This window comes from Hippoglossus hippoglossus, chromosome 13, assembly GCF_009819705.1.
Source record: "Hippoglossus hippoglossus isolate fHipHip1 chromosome 13, fHipHip1.pri, whole genome shotgun sequence".
Taxonomy (NCBI): domain Eukaryota; kingdom Metazoa; phylum Chordata; class Actinopteri; order Pleuronectiformes; family Pleuronectidae; genus Hippoglossus; species Hippoglossus hippoglossus.
The window spans coordinates 20657615-20680945 of NC_047163.1; the positions used below are offsets into that span (position 1 = coordinate 20657615).

Here is a 23331-nt window from a genome sequence, read left to right on the forward strand (position 1 = left end):
CGCAACCTGAACTTATCAGGACAGCACTGATTGAAGTTTTTGTCAATCTTAATACTACTTTTTGGTTAAATAAAAATGACTTGGAACTATTGTACCTCTGATCTTCCTCTTAAAAAATTCCGTTTATGATTTTCACCCCACCATAGAATTGGTAGGAATATTTGTACGATAACTAAAAACTGAAGCTTGTGACAAAACTGGATAAAAATGGTAAGTGATCACAAACTCAGAGACAAAGTAAAACAAGTTCATTTCAATATCCTTCACAAAATACATTATGATTACTGACTGAGAATTTTTTTATACCTATTGCAAGAAATAAGAAGTAACTTCTATTTTACACTTGCGAATTGTGACAATTGTATGAATTTTTCTCTTGAGCTTTGGAGAAATATTTAGAAATTAGAGGGTAATGAAAATGTTGAAGAAATACAAAATAGACAGACATTCAGACATTGTTGATCACTATGACTTCAATTCCTTCTTCCCAAACCATATTAGTGTTATCTTGACAGTAGCTTCTTAATTATTTATTGTATCTCTAGTTTCTCTTTTAAAAGAAAATCATCTCTTTTATCCCAATGTTGTATGTATCATAAAAAGTTATATTTTATGTCCTTCCTGAATCCAATGTTTGATCCCATGTCCATACTTTAAATGGAACTAAAGTTATTATTCTGGTTTATAATAATTGTTCAAAAACAGAATGAGAAAATAAATAAAACATAAATTGTATCAAATACTGATTTCTTTACAGTTCATACTCCATTATTTAAAATCATCCTAATGAATGACTTTATTGTTTGACTTGTCAGTTTATTAATTGATTATAATCAAACACTGTCAGACTTTAATTATTCTGACAGCACCTGTCAGCCTCCATACCAGAGGACCTTTCAGGGTCATTATTTAGAAACCTCCTACTGTTTTCTTCATGACTGCATGACTGAACGTGTCATTTCTCAACTGTATGTTGGAGTTCACATCTGTGAAGTTGTGCTTTCATCATACATGACATATTCATCCATACCTCAATAACAAGACAAAATGGTTTATCTCACTTCTGTATCTTTACAAACTCCTCTCCGGCACTGCGCAAAAGAAGGACAAGACAGAGTTTCATTTCCAGCAACTTTATTTCAGTATAAGTGGTTTTTAAAACACCTCACACTGTTTCTCCAAACATCTCAGTTTTCTTGCAACTTCCGAGAAAAGCAAGCGAGACATTAACATCTTCAGACACGGCCAAGTCCAACTGTCCTCTGTGCCAAACGACATTTTGAAGCAAACTATTTGACAAGAGTTGACATTAAGACAAGAGGGGAGCAAACCATCACATAATAACAAATAATCGTACTTTGTACATGAGTAAAACCTGACTAAAACCAGACTAAGTGGCAGCTTACAGCAGCCGACACAGAAAGGAGCAGTGATCTGACAAAGACAACCGAATGCCCTGACACCAACCTCTTCTCTAGCCTCCTTAGCCTGATGTATGGGTAGTGCGTGCGTGTGTGTCTGTGTGTGTGTGTGTGTGTGTGTGTGTGTGTGTGTGTGTGTGTGTGTGTGTGTGTGTGTGAGACTGTGTAGGCATGCATGTGCACTTGTGTTCTATCACAAAAAACAATACATTACATAAAAACCAAATGTGTTCTAATAAGGCATTATGTGGCAAAACACAAAGTCAGAAACTCCACAGAGCAAAAAACAGCATCAATGCCAGAGGAATCTGTTTTTAAGGCCAAGAAACAGACCAAATGTGTGAAAAACAGGGTAAAGAGCTGAAAATCAAGCCTTGAGGAAACCTTACATGTTACAGCACAGACGGGGGTTAATGATGGGGGAGAAGAATGAGATGGGGAAAAGAAATATGGTTCAGGAATTTTCTGGGCTCTACCTGACAAAGAAAAGGTTTGCTGCTCTGGGTTAATGATGTGAGCGCTGAAGGTTGTAAGAGCCAGTCTACAGAGGAACAACAGAAAGCCTGTGTTGTCCTCAGTAGAATGGGCGCTTTACAAACTCGTTGGAGCCAGGACAAAACCAGGGAGTGTGCATAAACCTCACAGGTGGTGACAGTAGCATTATGAGCTGGGACAGTACCTTGGAAAGTATAGATACAGTATAAAATACATTCATGAAGACATCTCGACAAACAAAACAAAATAAGAGCAGAACACCATCAGTTCTAATGGCTCAAGCTGAGAAGCAAAACACAAAAATCAGTTAATGGACTATAGTGCAGAGTCAGGTGGGGGTGGGGGGGTGGGGGGGGGGAGAACAATGGTGAGGATTCTCCAAAATGTGTTTTGAGTTAGACATTAATGGACTTACAACAGTGTGACCGTACATACTGATATAGACAGATCAGCTAACCAAATAATAGAAAGTATGTTTTCTCACACAGGACCTACAATCTAGATTATTTTCTTTTATAGTTCATTGTTTTGAGATATCGGTCTCTGAGATTTCTGCCTCAACACCCGTGGAATGAGGGTGAATAGAAAAGAAAGAAGAAAGGCCCGGTCACAACAGCATTGGCAAATTACGGTTAGACATCAATCACTATTTTGTGACATATTAACCGAACAATGAATTGAATGATCGAAAACAAGGATATGTCATCAATGGAAAATTATATTGTTATTTGTAGCCCTATAATCTATAAAAAAGCGTTTTTTACAAAAGACTGTTTATAAACAGCCTTGAACTGGATTTTATTGACATACTGAAGTTATACCAGTAATGAAGCCAGAACAGCATGCTGGAGTGTCAAAAAAAAGTAAGTATTGCACAATTAAAATCATATTGTCTCATAAAAAGCTGTTTGGTTAAGAGTTAGCCTATTAGCCGTGCTAGCTCCCACTAGATATGCTTAGAAGCCTGCCCTCACTAGCTTTCAAAGTAAAATCAGGTCTGACTGCACAACAAGGCCCCAGTCACACATGCGCAAATGCATCAGTGGTGAACCTTCGATTTTATGGCGACTTTTTTTGGCAAAAGATAACCGTCTCTAGAAAGAGATGTACATGTAGCACGAGAAATCTCAGCGACAGATCTCTTAAAACTGTCAAACTACAACTACATGCTAACAGAGGTATGTGAACACGTATTTAAGTGTATTTTTGCGTGAATCAGCCCTTTCAACCTTTTTCCAAACCTGACTCTTCATCATCACTACTGACAATGACGTGTACCTGCCAGTCATTCCACCCACAGCTGATCCTGACCTCCTCAGAGGTTTCTGTACCTAATCAACAGTAGATGGACAGTGCTGCCTAAGCCATGGTGGTGGTGGTGATGGTGGTGGTGCTGCGCTGGTGTCCGCTCTGACACAGTTCCCTGAGAACCCCAAACACACTTCCTCTACGACTACAGCTATGGCAAAATGCTGGGGGCAATAATTTGTGGTCCTGAATGATTAAAAAAAAAAAAAAAAAGATTACACATTTTACAGAATGATATGGTACAGCATTACAAGGAGAGAACATATTAAAAGCCAATATTTACAAATAGTTAGGACCTTGGCAATGCTGTGAGGGATTCCTTCCCCCTCAAAGCCAGAAATATTATCATATCGTGGGACATGTGTTGCCTCTACATACAGACATAGAACAGTGTGCTGGTGGTGGAAAACAGAGTAAAAAAAAGTGGATCTATGGGGACACTACAAGGTGCCAATGGTCAATCCAGTCATGGATCTGTTTAAATATGTTTACAAGAACAGTTCCCAAACATTGAGATTCAGTAAATGAAGAAACATAATCCACAGTTAACTCATCCGACTCTCACCCTGGGCACCACTGTTACATACACTGCTATAGTACACACTGTACTAATACCAAACTATGTAACAGTTACTGCTCCGACCGTTTCTATGTGTACATTTTGTATACAGCATATACCATATCTAAATATGTATTTTTTTTATCTTTAGTGACTCTTAAAATGTTTTTGCATTCTATATTTCAGTCTCTGGATGCTTATTTTGGCTTTAAGCAGTGAACCGCTCCTATGGATAGTGAGTTTGCATCACAAACAGGGTCTCTCTCCCTCCTCCACAAACTCAAATCCTTCACAGTTTGTTTCAGTGTCCTCCTCCCAGTCTTTTTTGACCCCGAACATACATATATATATTTAGTATTATAAAAAATAAGTTATTGCGCATCCCAAAAAAAGTGCATTGTATATTTGAAAAATATCTCTTTCTCTTGTTACACTTTTCCTTTTTTTTCTTCATGTTTCCTGTTATTTGAGGGAGGGGGGAGGAGCGATGGGGGGGTGGGGGAAGAGAGAAAGAGAAGAGGAGGAGGGCGGAGAGATAAACAGGTAATGGAGGGATGTCTTGCTACGCGATGACCATGGGAACGTCGTCTGAGAAGCCGCTGATCATGGGAGCATCTTCATCATCGTCACCTGGAGAGGAAGAGGAGAGAACAGAGAGGAGTGTTTACGACAAGTTTGCTGTTTGAGTTAAGGCTTTTTATTGACAACCACGAGAAGTGAAAATCAATCTACTTAAAAAAACTGATTTGTTCTGTGTCTGATCCCCTCCACACTGTTTCTGTATCAGCACAAAGGGTAACAGTCAAAGTTTTAAGTGTGTCTAAATTGTTCAGCAGAATATTAGGACCTTTTCATGGCGCTTTGTTACACAGACGGACCGATGAGCAGCATCGTAAATCCAAGTCATCATGTTGACTGCTAATTAGAGTCACTCTCCGCGTTACCAATACATTTTCAAGAAAATTTGAAGTGAACTTTTGAAACGACGCAAAAGTAAAAAACAAGACTTGCACTCAGTAGAGCACATACCTCCGCCAAGGCCGAAGAATCCTACATATGATTGTCTAGTTCTTATAGTCGAAATATAAAAGGAAAAAAAGACCTGAGAATTTAACCCTGAAACATTAACTAGAATGTTAAAAATTGCCCAATGTTGCAATGTTAATGAAAAGTAAAAAAAAATGGAGAAACAATACAAGTTACTTTGGCCATCTACAAGGGCAAGTTATAATTACTCTGTTACCAGCTTCCTCTTGTTCTCGAGAAGCGGAAACAGCTGATCAGTCATGTGACTTGACGTTTCAATCTCCCAATGAGTACATTTACTCTTTTTTTGGTTATTTACTCATGCAATACTTCAAAATGCGCTAAAATGTATGTTTATGGAAACACAGCATATGAAGGGAGTTTCTGTTATATGTTAAGCTTCTGGAGTCGACCATCTATTCTCTTGTATATCCAAACAACACATGGACGTTCACCTCTTAATCTTATTCTCTCCTTTTGCCGTTTCCTGTGGGTGAAGGGAAACTACATGTGCCTTCTAAAGTTTAGTGAGTGATTTTCTCTCCAACCCTCAGTGACATTTCTATTTATTTATCTGCCTAGAATCTCCACCTTCTACACTTGCGAGGCAACCTGAGCAACCAGTGGGAGTTTCCAGTGCAGTGACCAGCCTCCAGCCTAGTGATCAGACACAGATGGGTCCTGGACCCTACTGATGTCTTCTGACTGTTTTCCTGGATGACCATATACAAAGTAGAAAGTCTTACCCAGCTCATCCCCTGATGAGAAGATGGCAGAGCCCAAGCGAGAGTTGTAGTGGGAGTTGGCAAAGGCTGTGAAATTGTTCTGCAGCCGGCGGTGTCGGAGGTAGAGTGCCCCCAAGCTGCCGCACACTCCGAGCAGCAGCAGGAAGAGGACGGGCACTACCACTGCTGCCATGTCCCCTGAGTGGCCCTCACTGCGGGAGGCGTCATTGGTCCCTAGGCAAGAGGAAAGGAGCATTAATTGCATGAAGGGAAAAATCAGGTTCACCGTCATTACACACAGTATTTAACTGTGCAAACACTTGTTTTCCTTTATGCTACAGCTCACATTACAACATGCTGTTAGTCTGTAGATGCAGTACCTGCTGTCAGCTCGTCAAAGAGCAGCAGAGCTGGTTCCCCACACAGCTGACCGCTGAGCAGGCAGCGGGCCTGCACGAAGAAAGTGTAGTTGTGGCCCACCAGCAGGCTGCTGATGCGGAAGTAGGTCTCTGTGGTGTTTCCCAGGTAGGACGTCTGGTTGGTGATGCTGTCATGTACGTGCACCTCATACCCCTGTGAGGATCACGCCAAGAAAGTCAGAGGAGGACAAAAGGAGCATAAATGAATGGGGCAGAAAATCTGTCCTTATGAAAACACTTCTGTTTCTACTACTGTGCTTGCTGATTAAATCGCAGTACTAACAATTAAAAAAAAACCTTAACATCAAGATCATTATTATTACATATCATTAAGCTGTATTAAAGTCCAGCAGGCCTTTAGTAGAATGTGAGAAGACTGTGTAAAACAACAGTGTCTCACCCTGCTCTCATTGAACTCCTTCTCCCTGACAGCCAGGCTCTTCCAGAAGAGGAACACGTGGTCTTTCTCTGTCAAAATCTTCAGGGCCTCAGGAGCAGCAAGAGGAACTGCAGCAGAGGAGAAAATACTTCTTTAAGCAACACTGGACCATCACTGTATTGTCTCTGTAAAGTTACTGCTTGTATTTAAGTGTGTTGGGAGCTCATGAAAGAGTACAAAGTATTACAAATACTACAAACTGCATCATGTTGTGCACTTTGATGTGACATATTTGATGAATTACGTAAAATAATGTAACACTAACACATGTTACAAAATTGGTAATAGTACATTTTCTAGATTGACTAACAGTGATTAACACTATTGAGTTAATTAACATGGTGGCACAATGACAAGCTGTATGATAGTTACTGCTCAGACAGAAAAGACATGAGAAGCTCTGTGTGTGTGTGTGTGTGTGTGTGTGTGTGTGTGTGTGTGTGTGTGTGTGTGTGTGTGTGTGTGTGTGTGTGTGTGTGTGTGTGTGTGTGTGTGTGTGTGTGTGTGTGTGTGACCTGTGCTGAGAGTGAAGCTGGCCTCCTTGCTCATGTTGCGCAGGCGGACAGAGATGCTGTACCGTCCTCCAGGCTCCAGGCCTTTCAGCAGGTACTCCACTGTGTTGTTCGGTGTGGTCACCTTGTAATCGAGCTCCACCTTACGGATCACGTCCCGCACGTGGATTGCATAGGTCTAGAGATACATGAAGAAACACACACACACACACACACAGAGGTCAAGTTCACTAAAACAGAACAGATTCAGATTGCTGAGAGTTGAAATCCATCCAGTCTGACAAATGATTAGATCGTGTCAAAGACTATCAAAGACTGCTGGAAAATTTATGTTTAGTGTTTGAGTTTATGTTTTGCGCCTGTTATATAAATAAATATGATGAAAAGAGAATGGTTTGTCTCTGGCTGTTGTGGGGAGACCCCGGTGGCATCGTCAATTGCCACAAAAAGGTTCAGTGAAGATTCGTGTTGTCCCCTGTGCTCAAGCCCAACTACACATCCACTGTAACGCCTGGGCCACACTGCCTGCGTGTGAAGCGCCTCACAGGCGTGTGTCCTGCGTGTGAGCCGTGCTGAAACAACCCAGGCTGATGTCACAAATGAGCAGGCTAGACAAACACTGAGATGCTGATTCTGGGATGCCAGAACTCGCTGCTAAACCTGCTGGAGGAGTCGTGAAATACAGTCTTGAAACATATACTAGAAAGTCGGGGGATGTTTTTGCCCCAATATCATCAACTTCAGAACCAGTGCAGCCTCAATAAGAGACCTGGACCATCAGGGAAAAGTACTGGGCAGAGCTTAAACCTTCAATCACCCTGATGGGTGAGAAATACAGGGGTGGCACTTTACACTATATCATCATGTCTTGTGTATCTGAGAACATATTCAATGGAGGCTCACAGTAAGTGTGGTGTAAAGGAGAAGGACATTTTCAAAGATAAAAATAAGCGGATAAACGGGTTCAAGACCTGACAGGTTTACCGATAAGACACTCGTCAGTACAGTGGTGAACGTCAGCATTTGCCTATCAGATTATCTGTTGTTGTCTGTTCAACTCTACCAGGTCATGAAACACCCTCCTGATCACATTCCTGATGCTTATCATCATGTATTCATCATCACAGTAACATGAGACAGTGTTTTACCAGAGCGGTGTTTGGGGCGTCATAAGGCGGCTGCCACTTCAGCGTGGCCTGTGTTTTGTCTACTCGCACACGATGGAGGTTCCTGGGTGGCAGCCTCTCGTTGGGAATCATTTTCACCACAGAGTACTCAGAGGGAGGGCCCAGGAAGGGTGAGACGGAACGCACCTGAGAAGAGACAAGTGAGAGAAATCACCACAGTGAAACGGTACAATAATGTGATGCAAACGAGGCAAGCTGATGCTCCCAGTCACCTATTCAATGACTTCTGCTCCAATAATGACGATGCCCCTACGTGACCTGTTATTACCTGTTAATTATATAATTAGTCTATTCTACAATGACACCGACATGGACGGAAAACCCTTCACTTAAAATTGACCACTGTATTAAAATGTCTGTAATGCCAATGTTTGTTGTTATTATGCTGCTTTTTATTTTCCCATAATGCCTCATTTTATTTAGCCCCTAAACAACATTTCCACATTAACATCACCAGACACAAATATACGCAAAAAACAACAATGTGATCCAACAACAATTATGTTGAAATCTTACATTTAGTTTTACATTTTCATGGATGAGGTCTCGTAGATAAAAACACACATTGATTGATAATGTTAATGATCTAAAGTATTTAAAGGCAGGGTAAGCAATATTAATTCAATACACTTATGTAAATTCTGCCAACATCTCCTCACAGTGAGCGAGTTGTACGTTCTGTGTGTGCACATCAGTATATCTGACTGTCTGCCTCTTCAAGGGCCAGAAACACACATTGTAGATTGTGTAAATTCAGAGGCTGGATTTGTCCACAGTTAATGCTCATGTCTGTGGTGGCTAATTCCAACTTGTTGAGATCCATGGTGCACTTTGGCAATGCACGTGGATGAACGTGGGGGGGGTGGACCTTCTGAAGGAGCAGTGAACAGTTACTCCCCAGACTCAGTAACTCCACCTTTACTTGGTGTATTCAATCCACACTTTATATTTCTGGGTCATTTTACAGTGTGTATGAACAGGAACTGCTGTATTTCATAACAAATTCAAATGGAAAATGCTGAATACTCTGATGTGATATTGTTTTTCTAATGTGAGTAATAGCCATGGTTTTAAAGCTGTACGTGTAGTGAAGCACATGATGTTAAAATCTGTCTTCACTGATGTAGTCATGATCAGCTGTTCACTTTTCCTTCCACAGCAGACAGGTTGTGGCAGAGCTGCAGATCAGATCATGTTTCCCATTAGCACCTGCATCCGCGAACCTGACACAGAATAATTTGCTACTTCTGCTCTGACTTTTTCTTTGTTAGGTGAAAAGACTGAGGATAATTTAGCCCTTCACCCACCCCCCCCCCATTTTATCTTTAATCAGACGTCTCTGTTCAGACCCCCTGACTGCTGGAACAAGTTTGGCTTCATGCCAGCCCGAACCCCTTTGGTGTGAAAACAGAGTGACTGAGAGATGTGAATGACTTCATGTGAGACTCTTGGGGGTTCAGACATCTGCCCAGACGTCTCTGGATTTAGCTTTACTGCACAAAAGTAAAAGCGTCAGTTAAATATGAAAATGGTATCAGCACAAATTTAAAAAAAGACCAGGATGCAGACCTCCAGACTTTGAGGCAGCAGATGTTTAAGTGGAGTGAAATAGTCTGTAGAGGATTTCAAAAGACTCACCAGGAAGAGATACTGTTCATCACTGTCCACTGTGACTGTGAGGCTGAGGGAAGTGCTGCGGACCAGGTGAGGACTCCGGTACAAATCCAGGAAGGAGGTGGCATAAAACACACCATACATCTACACACAACCCACAAATAAAACAAAGTCAACTTGTGCAATCAGTAAAAGGGTTCTGTGGATGGGGTCTGGTCCTTGATCAAATCTTTTCAAAGTATTTATTACAGAGATGGAACATATGATCCTGGTCTTCATTACTGCGGATATTTTTCTGAAGGGATATTTTCCCCTTCGTTTTTATATGAAGACCAAGACCAAGTTTTACAAAATATCTGTCCAGACGAAAAAACACTAAAACGACTACAACCCATGCATCGAATACCAGCGAAGAACATTGTGAGCATGCTCACCAGTATATAGCATTGTTGGTGTTACATGTACACACAGGTACACAGAAACAGAAACCGTAGTTAAAGAAAATGTAACTTTGGAAGGCATTTGTAAAAATCGCCATTTAAATGACGCGCAACGCTGTTCACGTGTGGACAAGAGGCTGAAATAGTATTCACTGTATATCTGCCTTTTTGAAGCACTGAGTGTTTAAAGTCAAAGTACAAAGAGTTCTTTTTATGGAGAGATTTTTGTTCTGTGACCTTCTAACATTGTTTTCGGAAAACTATGGATAGGCACCTCCGCCAAGGACGTTATGTTTATTTGTCATTTCGAAGGATTATGCAAAAACTACAACAAGGATTTTCTACAAAACTTGGTGGAAGAATGCAGTATGTGCCAGGGAAGAACCCATCCAGCATTTTTATTTCATAAATGTGGTTCATATGTGGTCTGTTGGGCCTTGGCAGAGGTAGTGAGTGCACTTGTAGTTTTTTCTTATACTTGTATTAGTTCCCTATAAAATCAAATCAAAACCGAGAGGAAGTGTGTTGCAGTTCAGTGTTGTCTTGATTAGGAACATCATTGACCTCCAAATAAAGTTATCAGCTTTGCAGAAATGCATAAAAATACTTTAATGTATGTTATTCATTTAATTGTGACAATTTTAATGTTTATTTTTCATTGGACACTTTTATCAAGTCATTTTATGTCTTCAATGGATTCGTTTTTAATGGTTCAGTGTAAATAACTGGCCCTAATAGGCTAAATGATGTGTAGTCACTGAGTATGTAGTAAAACATAAAGAGCAGGTGCACACCATATTCAAATGTACTAGTTATTTTTTACTGTATCACATGTATATATATCTATGGTGAGTGTTGTACCTGAGCGGGGGGTCCTTTGAGGGTCCAGGTGCAGTCCACAGCTGTCTGATTAAGAGCCCTGGTTTTGAGGTAGGGTCTCTCTGGCTGCGTGCCGGCGGTCTGATGATGGGACAGGGCAGTGGGACTGTCTCCTATGCTGGTGTGAGCCCACACAGCCACTTCATACATGGTTCCCGCCGTCAGATTTGCAGCTGGAAACAGGCAGCACACAGGGAATGACTGGATTGAGATGATAGTCGGTGTCACTGGGTCACTTGAAATTGAAAGTGCACAAGTATCTGGACAAAGACACATCGCCATTAAACAGTACCTTTGAGAATCCCCTCTCTGACTGTGAAGTTCTTGCTCTCCTTGACGTGTTTGTCAAACTGCCACGACAGAATCACAATGTACTGTTTCACCTTAAAGAAACACAGGGAACCATCAGTCATGTTCGGACACACAGAGACAGAACACAATCTTACGACCTGAGATGTTATTTTAAAGAGAGACTTACATCGTACTGCGAGTTCAGGCTGAAGGAAAGACTCATGGAGTCAGGCGTGATGCTGTCAGCGATCACAGAGGGCGGAGGCAGAGCTGCAGCAGGACAAAGAGGAATTAAATGAAAACTAAACCGCCATGAGTTTCACATTAAAAGCCTTCCAGCAGCTGTATTCTCGTAGCCTCCTCACACAAAGAGTTTGCACCTATTGAGAAAATGTTATTCTTTCTGAGGATGTCTCCCATCCCAATTAAGACTAGATTCTTCTTCCCAAAGCATCTCAGCCTTCAAGGTAAAAACCGGGAAGTGAGATTTAAGGAATTTTTATTACATTTTTTCGATCAACCAATCACAGCTTTTAAAAGAATGCATCATATGTTCAAGGTTCAAGAGTTAAAGAGTTAAATCATCCATAAACTCGGACAAATTAACCCAAAGTGCACTTTGGAGAAATCTTAGAGTATTTTGAATGAATGAATGAATGAAGGACAGAATCTTTGTGAACAGATTTTCATTCCATTTGTTCCAATGAGCACATTTCTTTTTGTGAGGCAAAGTAATGTGAATGAATTAATGATTGAAAACTGAATGTGACTTAATTTAATCTGAACAGAGTGATGACAATGCCACGACTGTGATGTAATAATTGTAAATTATCATGTGGAATTGGACACAAAAGGAGTTTTGTTTTTCCCCTGGTTATTATTCACCAATCTTCACTTTGAGAATTTATGATGGCCAACTAATCTTAATATTAATCTAGGTTAAGAGCACTTTTGATGATCGTGCCATGAACTGTGGTGAATTTATTTAGCCTTGTGGTTTAATCTGACCATTTTAATTGTGCTGGGAGAGGAGTGAAAACATGTGGTCGGCGGTTTGCCCAAGGAAGCTGCCAGCGGTTTTAAAGTTATGTGGTGAGGCTATTTCTGTGCTTTTCCCTAAAGGACACGCTTTGTGCACTGAGATCCAAACCATCAGATTCATCAGCAGTCCCACTATCACAGTTTAAGTTACAAACACTGGTGTAACTCCAAGCACAGCACACCTGCACAACCTGACATACCTACCTAACACCAGCAGGGGACAGTGTTGGACAGATGTTTAAATTGTATTTGTGTGATAGATGGACGAGTTACCTTTCTTAGGAGTGATGGATTTAACCTCTGTCCAGTTCCCCACACCTCGACTGGTCACTGCTGCCACCTGAGAATCATCATATCAGAAACATCCACATCTGTGCATGATACTATCACCACTGTGGAAATCATAGGTTTCTCACCGTTTTATGATCGTAACAGAACAGTGTGAGTGTGTGTATGTGTGTGTATGAGTGACTTACCCTGAACCTGTACAGGTTGTCTGGCTGCAGCTCCTTCACCTTAGTGCTGGTTGTAATGCATCTCTGTGATGTCCAATCAAGACCTCCACGCTCACTGTATTCAACCTGAACACACACACACACACACACACACACACACACACACACACACACACACACACACACACACACACACACACACACACACACACACACACACACACACACACACACACACACACACACCAAAGAAAAGCATACAGGAGCTCAAATAGTTTCCTACAAACCTTTAGGAACACAGTGTAGTCAAAAGTTTATTTATACAGCACATATAAAACAACCACAGTTAACCAGTGCTGAACAAATAAACAAAAAAAACCCACTATATATAAAAAAAAAGAATAAATAGAAATTACGGAAAGCAATAAAATGTTAAACATCATAATCATTCATATTAAATATTGCACACTAGCAAATAAAATGAAGGTCTCAACTCGAATTGAAAGCCAGTGAGAAGACGTGAGTCTTAAGCAATGACTTAAATGTATCAGGGTTTGAGGGTCAGTCAGTCTTGGTGACAGTATCGTTAGTTTCATTAAATATTCGGACTCTAATTGGACATGTAGTTTCTTCAGAGGAAAATCACTTACGATGTATTCCCTGATGAGGCCGTGTCCTTTGTCAGGAGGACTCCAGGAGACCTCCACTGTCCCATCCTCACCGTTATCACAGGACAGCTGCAGGTTCCGGGGAGGATCAGGCACTGAGGCGCACACACACACAGACATTCATTATAAATTAAGTATCGATTAGAAGAAGCACACTAAATGGGTTTGATTTGTGTTAAACTACATCGAACTAATGACATGTCAATTTCTGATGCTACAATAGTTAACTCCACAGTGAGTCTTCTTATTTCCTGCTCTCAGAAAAACAACAAAATCAAGAGACATTAGGAGAGGACATGTTCCCTCTGCAAAACCTGACAGAGCTGATTATTTGCTGTCACAGTTACCTGAACAACCCTGTAATTTAGAGACAGGGATAACAAGTGAACCCTTTCTGTTGCTTAATGGCGAGTAGTTCTGAGCTCTCAATTTCAAAATCATAAATGTACCGGTAAAAAGCCAGACTTCTTGGCACTGATGAAACAGGCTAGAATTACATTGACAGATTTCTCTATAAATTCAAAGGCTGTAAAAAATATTTAGTCTATTTTGTTTATAATCTTCATTTGAAATGTAACTCCACATCCTGTGCTAGAGCTGTGACTTCTTCTGTACTTTTATGTGTTTACTTTATTGAAATAAGGTGAAAAGTGACAGCAATGTCCTGGTTTTAGCTAAAAGGTTATGATATCGACCAGTACGATTTCAGATATGATTTCATAGAGGTTAAGTGAAAATACTGAGGTCACTGACAGTAAACCAGCCTCCTGTACATCGGTCACGTGATCCTCACCTCCTTCTGGCGTCCTGACTGGGATCACCTCGTTGGTCTTGTGCAGCTTGCTGAGACACTGAGTGAGCACCTTCACGTGGTAGGTGGTGTCTGGCTTCAGCACAGTCAGTTTGTAGCTGGTCTTGTTACTGTGAGTGTCCATGATGGTCCACTGCTGCACGCCCACAAGTCTGGAGACGGAAACAAGAGAGGAGAGACATGAAGGCAGCAGGGGCGACACACGGCACTGTGCCGGGAGCATTGCTCAGCATTGTATTCTGGGCAGTGGGAGAAAGCTCCAGAAACATTCAACAGGTGAACTTCAACATTATCAGGAGACTGGTAGCAGAGGGATTCACCTGTAGTAGATAAGGAAGTAGCAGGAATCCAGGGGAAGGTTCTTGGGACGAGACCAGGTCAGAGTGATGGCGCCTAAAATGTCTGGTGCCCACTGGAGGTTCCGGATTTTGTAAGCCAGGGTGTCCACTGGTGGTGGGAGGAGAGTTAAATGAGTTTAGTGGCATACAACCCAAGTGCACACTAACAACCAGTAGATGGCAACATTGCACCGCTATTAAACTACAATGCATGGTGACACATTGACACATTAACGACCAGCAGCTTTAATGGTTCATGTGTGATGTTTTTAAGTATGTTATCATGAAGCATCTGCATCATCTAACATGTCCAGGGGCTAAGTTTGATTAACTTGGTCATGGTGACCGTAAAAGTGGGGACCTACAGGTGCAGTTGTCCTCGTCGCTGTGGTCGGAGCAGTCCAAGAAGCCGTCACACAGCTCGCTGTCCAGCACACAGGCTTCACCATCAGAACAGCGAGTCCCGTTGGCACAGAACAGAGGCCCACGGGTGGCTGAACAGCCACGGGAGGTGAAACAGAGAGAGGAAAAGATTGTATTTTTATTATTGCATTGTCTGCATCTGATATACTACACTGTACAGTTTCAAGAAAAAGTGTGTGACTCCTTAACTACTTGTTTTTCTTCCCGAGTACAGACAAACACAATGTGCTTATGTTAATGAAAAACAAACAGACGTTATACATTTAAGCTAAATACAAAACGAGCACTTGTGCTAGCCGAATCCAACCAAGCCCGACAGAATATTAGCCGAGCCTGACCTGAACCGGACAGGCATTCAGTCCGAACCGGATCGGTTCCGGATATTTTCACAGATTTCAGGCATGTGCAGCATAAAAAACTAAGTAGAGCCAAAATGACTGAATCTGACCTGAAGCCAAATATAATTTCGAACTTGTTGTCCAAATCCGTTGAGGGCTCAGGTCAGGTAGCCACACTCTAGTAGCTTCAGATCAAAGCTGCACTAAGTTCAGGAGAACATTTTAATCATTCTATTAACAGAACTGCTTCAGCTCAGACATGTTGTTGTCTGAGCCAGATCATATGTTTAGTCTGTTGTGAAAGTCTCTACAGAGAGTGTGTGCGGTAGATTTACTCCAGTGTCTAGTGTCATTGCTCTGCTGCACTAATTCTGTTTAATTCTGCTCACAACATTCTGTTTAGGTAGAATTTCCCCCCAAAAAAGGAAAGGAAAATATGTCACTGGGTTTGCCAACTCCTGACCATAATATACAGTTTATATGTCAGGTAAACAAGTTGGCACAAAGCTGCAAGTTTCTTTTATCATTCAACATTAATAGTTTGGTCATTTTTATCCTACAAAAAAAAAAACTAAAGCTGATCTAAAATTATTCTCAGGAGATTTAATGGTGTGAATTAGACTCACATTCACAGAATATGTATATACATATAAATCTGAATCCATCCTGCATCCTTATATTTAAAAAACATTTTCTACACCACCACCGGTGAGACTCACGGCAGTGGGCTTCATCAGAGCCGTCCTCGCAGTGGAGCTGTCCATCGCAGCGCTGCCAGTCGGGGATGCAGCGCGGGGTTCTGCGACAAAGAAACTGACCGCGACTGCAACGGCCGGGAGCTGGAGAGGCGTGGGTGGGCACTGGAGCCTGCGTCACACTGCCATTAACTGCTCTCAGAGAAAGACAAAGTACAGAAGTGTGTTTTAATCAACTTATTGGTTTATGGGTCTTTATTCAGCTTAATTAAGATATATTGCTAAGCTGCTACAATTAATTTCCAAAAATAAATACATTTATCAAGAAATCACAAAAATATGACCTGTAGAAACTGCTGCCGTTTTCTTACTTAATGACGGGGCTTTTCTGTTTTATTTTTTTATCCTTTGAAGTTCATTATAATAACATATGTGTATTGTATGTTTTCAACATGTTAGTAAGCCTGTCCTGGGAGTGGAAGTGGTGGTGCAGGTGGGAGGGAGAGGCTGATGTTCGTTGGCACCTCTCTGTCATTCACGTTAAAGAGCTTCATGTATTATGAGGGAACCAGTGGATACCCATCGGCAGAGTTGGTACCTGTGGGACATCCAAGCTCGTCGCTGCCATGGGGACAGTCAGCGTAGCCGTCACACACCCAGGTGTTGATGATGCAAGCTCCAGAGTGGACACAGTGGAAGCGGTTGGGGGCGCAGGTAGAGGGACCAGGGGCCACAGTGTGAGGAGTAACACCGCCTGCAAAGGTGGATATTAAAGTTAAATGATGGTGTTTTTTATTTATTTTTTTCCAAAACAGAAAATTATTACAGAGAGAGCTACGTAACGTAAGGGTAGTAAAAACACCAATATAGTTATGACTGACTGTGTTTAGATGTGCACTGGTATCCCGGTTATGAGGCTTATCCTGGTTTATTCATATTCGGGATGTGGTATTTACATGGAACATGGGAAAATCTGGTTCTTCATATCTCTGTATACATGATGAATACAAGTATCCCACTTACTTATCACTGTGTGTGCAAGCAAGCACACCCACAACAACACAGCCTACCGGCAATTTTGATTCCTGTATGGATGCTATTAAAAATGAGGCAGCAATGGCTTAAAGTGGGCTAAGCTCTATTAAATGCCAACATCACGTTGTGGAATTCGCATCCTTATGGGAGATGAGAGCAACAGCAAATATGAAACACTTTGGCTGGCGTGGTGATGTTACTGCCACCACAGAGAACCAGGGCATAGTGGATAAACATTTGGCAGCCGTGCCTGGTGGAATCGGGTCGTCATTATGAAATTCAGTGAGAAAATGTCCATATGAGCATCTTTTTACCACAAGTGTGTCACAGTTGAACCGTTCTTGAGGCCGGACAAAACAACAGCACAAGCACCAGTCAGCAGCATTCAGAAACAATAAAATGTATACATGCACCAGTATCCAGGGTAGTAAACCAGGATAGGGGCTATTCCAGGATACTGAAACGGGGATATGACATTTACATTACACATAAACCAGATAATAATCGGGATACTTTAATGCATGTAAACGCAGTGACTACGACAAATACTGATATATGTATGTATACAAATTATTATTTAGAAGTTCATAGAATGCGCAAGGCAGCCACCACTAACATCCAAACATCTACCTACTGATTGCCCAAACATTCGTCTGTCTGTCTGAATGTGGATTGCATATATCAACTTATTAGCAATACTTTCGATATTGATACAAATTTGAATAAACCAGCGCTCTTAAGCAGTCAGTGGGGTAAATCAGTGGACCGTCACTCTGTGGCCCGGGTTGAACATGTCTTCTTCTATGTCCTCAAATAAACTACAGCAGTGATCGAAAACTGAGTCAAACCAAGGGTTGCTATTAAAAAAGAAGCAGGCTTACCTGTACACTGGGCCTCGTCAGACCAGTCCCCACAGTCGTTTTCCCCATCACACTTCCACCACGTGGGAATACAGCGTCCATTTCGACACTCGAACTGGAAATACCTCGAGCAGCCGGGAACCTCAGTGGGAGCAGCTGCAGCACACGGAGCAACTGTTAGCATCAGACAACTACAACTCTCCATTTTAGGACTAATTAGTAAAACTAAATATCATATGCACACAGTGTAATCCATTGAATTAATATTTGTGCATAAAGTCTTCCTCCCTCACCACAGTTGGCTTCGTCAGAGTAGTCCCCGCAGTCGTCCATGCCATCGCACTTCCACTCCAGGCTCACACACACTCCGTTGGCACACTGAAAGGTGTAGGCGTCACACACTTTGCCAAACTCAGACGATGTGGCTGACAGGAAACACACAAGCGCATTTAGATGACTGGTTTTCAATTTCATTATCCGTAGGTGACAGAATTGGTGCAACAGCTTCCTAACAACAGGGCTCAGATAAATACAGATAGAATACAGCGAGGTAATGATACACAATGACACAGCTGACAACTAGAATGTCACTCAGTAGAATGCATACCTCCGCCAAGGCCCAACAGTCCCCTTATGAAACCACGTTTAAATTCACTGGATCTGGATTTTCACTTAGGTCTACCAAAAGTGAATATTTGTGTGAAGAAATTCCTTCAAGACTTTCTGGGAAATATCGCGTTCGCAAAAACAGGATGCGTGTACGAAAGCAAGTTTTAATTTACGGGCAGACAACCCGAAAACATAATATAAATAAAATAAAATCCTAATTTAATCAACAATATTGTCTACTTTTTCCCTTCACTTATCATAAACAAGTTATAAACCACATGTCTTATTTTGGTTCCAGTCGGTTTAAATGAATGAAATCAGAGCGAAATATGATCAGATGATCTGATACTGATGAAACATGTTTGGGCCCAAGAAAACAATAAGTTCCAGACAGAGCAGCTGGTATAACTGGTTGAAATGTAAACAGATTTAAACTTTCACGCCCTGCTGATGCACAACATTGATTTAACGAGTCACTGTTCAGGTGCACAGGTGTGTGACAAGCCCAGTGTAAACACATCTCCTTCTCTTGTTAACTGTGCAGTGTCAGTGCTGCTCTTGGCAAACATCAGTTCAAGCGCTGCAGATGCAGAGTTTTTGAGAACTGCAGACTTAGATCCTGTCCCTTATTTTAAGTAAATAAACATGGAAAAACTGTGTTTTCTATAAACAGATTCTGTATATTTTACAGCAAGCTGGAAAAGTGAAATCATGTTGCCCTCATGTCTGGATCTGCTTTGTTGAAAAAGTTCTTTCTGGGGTTTTCCAAGGATCATACAGTGCTACAGTGGAGGGCTACAGTACAGACACGTTGAGTGTTCCTCACCACATCCAGCATACCCAGCGTCCTCATCTGATCCATCTTCACAGTGTTTGATCCCATCACAAACCAGAGACTGAAACAGACACTGGGCTCGGTTCTTACATACAAACTCCATGTAGCGAGTACACAGGGGGTCTGTGGGTGAGAGGAAACAAAGCAAAATGCAAAAATGACTCATGGTCCACCGACAGCAATTGACTAAAGCACTTTTCACACATGAACAACTTTCACACATGAAGAACGCAGCAGGAGACTCTGCGTTCAGAAGCGTTCACAACAACACAGACATCCCTGGAGCGTTATGGTGAGGGGTGGTGCAGCAGGTCCGCCTGCATGGAGTGAAAGCCATTAATGTGAAATATTTTGCTGCAGCGGAAGATGCATGGCTTCATACTGTATAGTACTGGTGTTTATTTGAGTACACGGGACAACTTTTATTCAAGGAAATACTGTAGTTATACCAGAAACCTCAGAAAAGGCTGTAGTTATATTAAAAGTTAACATAAAGAACTTTAGGTGATGGGCAGTAGTCTCTCTCTCTCTCTCTCTCACACACACACACTTACTCACACATTTATGGTCATCTTCAGTATAAAAACTGTGTAAAAACAGCGCTGACAGTAGCAGCTATACTGCAGAACCGAGGCTCATCAGCAGCTGGTGTGAACTGACAACAGCAACATCCAGCCGTTCTGCAGCCGCTGTGCCCCGGGCATCATTCATAAAGTATCAATACTTATAATAGTATTGTAACGTTTTTAATGGCTGGGTATCGCGACACCTTTTCTTGTATCAGTATACGTGCAACACAAAAAATGACTGCTACATATTTGAATATGTACCCTATAATTACAATGTATTCTGACAGCAGTGTATCTCCCATATTAACTTTGTTTACATTTTGCCAAGCTGCCACGATTAAATGTATGCTCACTTATCTATTACCAGTTTCTGTTTGCTTTATACCTATTGATGTATCACTGGATGACTCTTTTTAAATGCTGTTAACTGTACGTGCCGTGTTATTGTTGTTGTACAGGACAATAGTCTCCGTAAAGAGTGTATAAGACAGACTGAATGAATCTAAATATATGTGTATTATTTCTATGTTTAGGTTTTATAATTGGCTGAATTAAGACTTAGAGGAGGGGTATGATTTTTGACCTATCATGTCTCTCCCTCCAAACTAAAGTAATCTCTCACCACAGTTGTGCTCATCAGCGCCGTCTGGACACTCCTGGATGCCGTTGCAGTGTGCGGTCGCTGGCAGGCAGGTGTCATTGGAGCAGAGGAAGCCTTTACACCGAGTTCCATCTGAAACACGCAATTTAAATGAAATATTACCGCTAACAGAGAACCATTGCTTTTCTTGTAGCTGTTTTTGATGGCTACATCAAAAACAGCTACAAGAAAAGCAACTCCCCAAAAATGTAGCTAAGCGTCGAGGTGACGCAGACCGCAGCTTTTATAGCTTTAAGGACCAATAGCCCAAATTACATAGTTCTAGAAATACAGGCCAATGTCAATAAATTCTGAATACATTTTATAGAGAACAACAATAACACATTTTAAGTGAACATCTAGTACTACCATTGACAGGACGCCTTGTGTTGAGTATGTGTGAAATTGTGTGTGTTGCTGACTCACCACAATATCGAGGGTCTTCATCTGAGTCGTCCTGACAGTCGTCGTCACCGTCACACATCCAGCGCTGTGGGATACAGTGACCTGTGTGACACTGGAAGCTACTGGCCTCACATGTATGGTGGCCAACTAGGGACAAACACAGAGCGATAATAAGGTTGAGGGTGATAACAGTACTACGATGTTTCACACATTTGGTCTAGAATGTAAATAGTATTTCTTTGATCATGCAGTGATGTGAAGCATTTGCACCAGCAGATCTAAAGGCAGTGGATGTGTACCTCATTAAGTGCAAAACTATTTGTTTAAATACTGTGACTTTGCTGTGGATAAAAATGGCTCTTTTCATGACTGGTGTTAGACCTCCTGACTGGTGTTAGACTGGTGTCAGTCACCTGTGCAGTTGGCCTCGTCTGACCAGTCTCTGCAGTCATTGTCTCCATCACACCTCCACGCCTCACGGATACAAACTCCTCGTGCACACGTGAACTCCCCAGGGCCACACTGGTGAGACTCTGAGAAAAGTTAACAAACCACAAAAAATGTCCACATAACGGTCTGTAAGCAGAATTTATTGCAATATTTAAGTACTCCCGTAAATATATTTTTAAATGATGTCATCTGTTTCACCGAATCAAGATTTTACTTTTCATATGTGGCTATTTCATGGAGTCCAATATTTTCCACTTTTGTTTGTTAACATCTACAAAAAAACACCATGTTAACATAACATACGTAACATTATTGTAACATGTCTGTCAGCACCTCCAGTGTATATTTGCTGAGGCTATAAACAGCTGCGCAGAGAATTGACACCAGCCAGCACCGTATCTTACCACAGTGGTCCTCATCACTGTTGTCTCCACAGTCGTCTTCGTGGTCACATCTAAAGGCCAGGGGGATGCAGGATCCTGAGGCCACGCAGCGAAACTGGTTGGATGGGTCACATGTTGTAGTAGCTTAAAGTAGAAGGACACAAACAAAGACAAATAAATATGTGTGGTCCCCTTTCCCCCCCAACACTGTGAGCAAGGTGATGCTGTTGGATACGTACGACACTCCTGCTCATCACTCATGTCTCCGCAGTCATTGTCGCTGTCGCACTTCCAGATGCTGCTGATACAGCGGCCATTGGAGCAGCGGTACTGGTTGGGTAAACAGCTATGCTCTGATTGGAGGAAAAGAAGGATTAAATGCACACAACTAATTCATCAGCCAGTTTTCCCTCTGACACGAAAGCCTCATTTCCAACAGACACAAGATCACATAGTATCCCACTGCACATGATCACAATGATCCTGCAGCACTTGCTTTAGTCTCACCAGTCTTGACGCAGGTGTTGTTTTGCAGCTGGTAGTTGGAGGGACACTGGCACTGCAGCTCACCGTTGGGCATGGTCACAGTGGGAGTGCCGTCTGGGCAGACACAGGTGTGCCTGTGGCCGGGCTGAGGCAGACAGAGCAGGCTGCAGGGCTGGTCGGCGCAGGCGTTATGACCTGGTGGACATATTCAAGATAGTGTGGATACTAATACAGCATTTCTTAAAGTAGATAATTGTGATCTTTAACCTTAGCCATAACTAAGACAGTGTGTGTTCATACATTTGTATCTGAAACTGGACATTTTACTTATTCCTATTTTTACAGTTAAGCTTTGTTCCTCACCTCGATTCTTCCCCTTGTAGAAGATCTTGAGGTCCATGACTCCAGTTAGTCTGCCAACAATCAGCTCATTGCTCTGGGAACCAGCTTTTGGAGCTTTGAAAATTCCCATTCTGGACCAGTCGTCCCAGTATAGGTCATTCTAAAATGATCATTCAACACAGAGAGAATTATTAAAGCTAAAAAAAACTGGTTTCATTACATTTTTGGTGTAAGATGTAAACCAACTTTGTCTTATACAAAACTGTAAGCAGATTAAAAGATGTTTAATGGTTTATACTGGCTTACTTTGAAGACAGCAATGGCATACGGGTGGGGCAGCCCCTCCATGAGGACGCTCCGCTGGCCCCCGGTGAAGTTGGCCCTCTCAATGCGGTCGCTGTACGCTTCGGTCCAATAGAGCCAGTGGTCGTCAGCTGTGATCCCATTGGGCCATCGGACACCATCTGACACAATGCACGACACATTGGTTCCATCCATGTAGCTCCGGTAAACACCGGCGGCTCGGTCCCCCCAGTCCGTCCAGAACATCAGACTGTGGGAAGTTGACAGGATGAATTTGACTGGAAGTAATTTAACTTTATCTAAAAGCATTAAATGGACACTTTAACCTGT

The 23331-nt window shown here is 41.9% G+C and overlaps 1 protein-coding gene across 2 annotated transcripts in view; it reads right to left on the reverse strand.

The window, feature by feature from the left end:
- Window positions 1–2672: 2672 nt before the first annotated feature.
- The window catches only part of sorl1 (sortilin-related receptor, L(DLR class) A repeats containing), a 77031-nt gene continuing 56372 nt past the window's right edge, over window positions 2673–23331 (reverse strand). The window contains exons 20-48 of one of the 2 annotated variants that reach the window (XM_034604157.1): window positions 23005–23251; window positions 22720–22858; window positions 22378–22551; window positions 22110–22223; window positions 21892–22014; window positions 21451–21570; window positions 21059–21184; window positions 20615–20725; window positions 19415–19546; window positions 18273–18404; window positions 18001–18135; window positions 16683–16838; window positions 16109–16276; window positions 14994–15122; window positions 14611–14737; window positions 14273–14442; window positions 13462–13574; window positions 12833–12937; window positions 12630–12696; window positions 11503–11585; window positions 11317–11407; window positions 11007–11197; window positions 9730–9849; window positions 8053–8217; window positions 6908–7082; window positions 6354–6460; window positions 5915–6107; window positions 5556–5768; window positions 2673–4413 (exon numbers count right to left, since the gene is read on the reverse strand). In XM_034604157.1, coding sequence (XP_034460048.1) covers window positions 4346–4413; window positions 5556–5768; window positions 5915–6107; window positions 6354–6460; window positions 6908–7082; window positions 8053–8217; window positions 9730–9849; window positions 11007–11197; window positions 11317–11407; window positions 11503–11585; window positions 12630–12696; window positions 12833–12937; window positions 13462–13574; window positions 14273–14442; window positions 14611–14737; window positions 14994–15122; window positions 16109–16276; window positions 16683–16838; window positions 18001–18135; window positions 18273–18404; window positions 19415–19546; window positions 20615–20725; window positions 21059–21184; window positions 21451–21570; window positions 21892–22014; window positions 22110–22223; window positions 22378–22551; window positions 22720–22858; window positions 23005–23251 — 3994 coding nt within the window. In that variant the 3' untranslated portion in view covers window positions 2673–4345. Of the gene's footprint in view, window positions 4414–5555; window positions 5769–5914; window positions 6108–6353; window positions 6461–6907; window positions 7083–8052; window positions 8218–9729; window positions 9850–11006; window positions 11198–11316; window positions 11408–11502; window positions 11586–12629; window positions 12697–12832; window positions 12938–13461; window positions 13575–14272; window positions 14443–14610; window positions 14738–14993; window positions 15123–16108; window positions 16280–16682; window positions 16839–18000; window positions 18136–18272; window positions 18405–19414; window positions 19547–20614; window positions 20726–21058; window positions 21185–21450; window positions 21571–21891; window positions 22015–22109; window positions 22224–22377; window positions 22552–22719; window positions 22859–23004; window positions 23252–23331 lie in introns of both variants that reach the window. The other variant, XM_034604156.1, reaches the window with a different exon arrangement.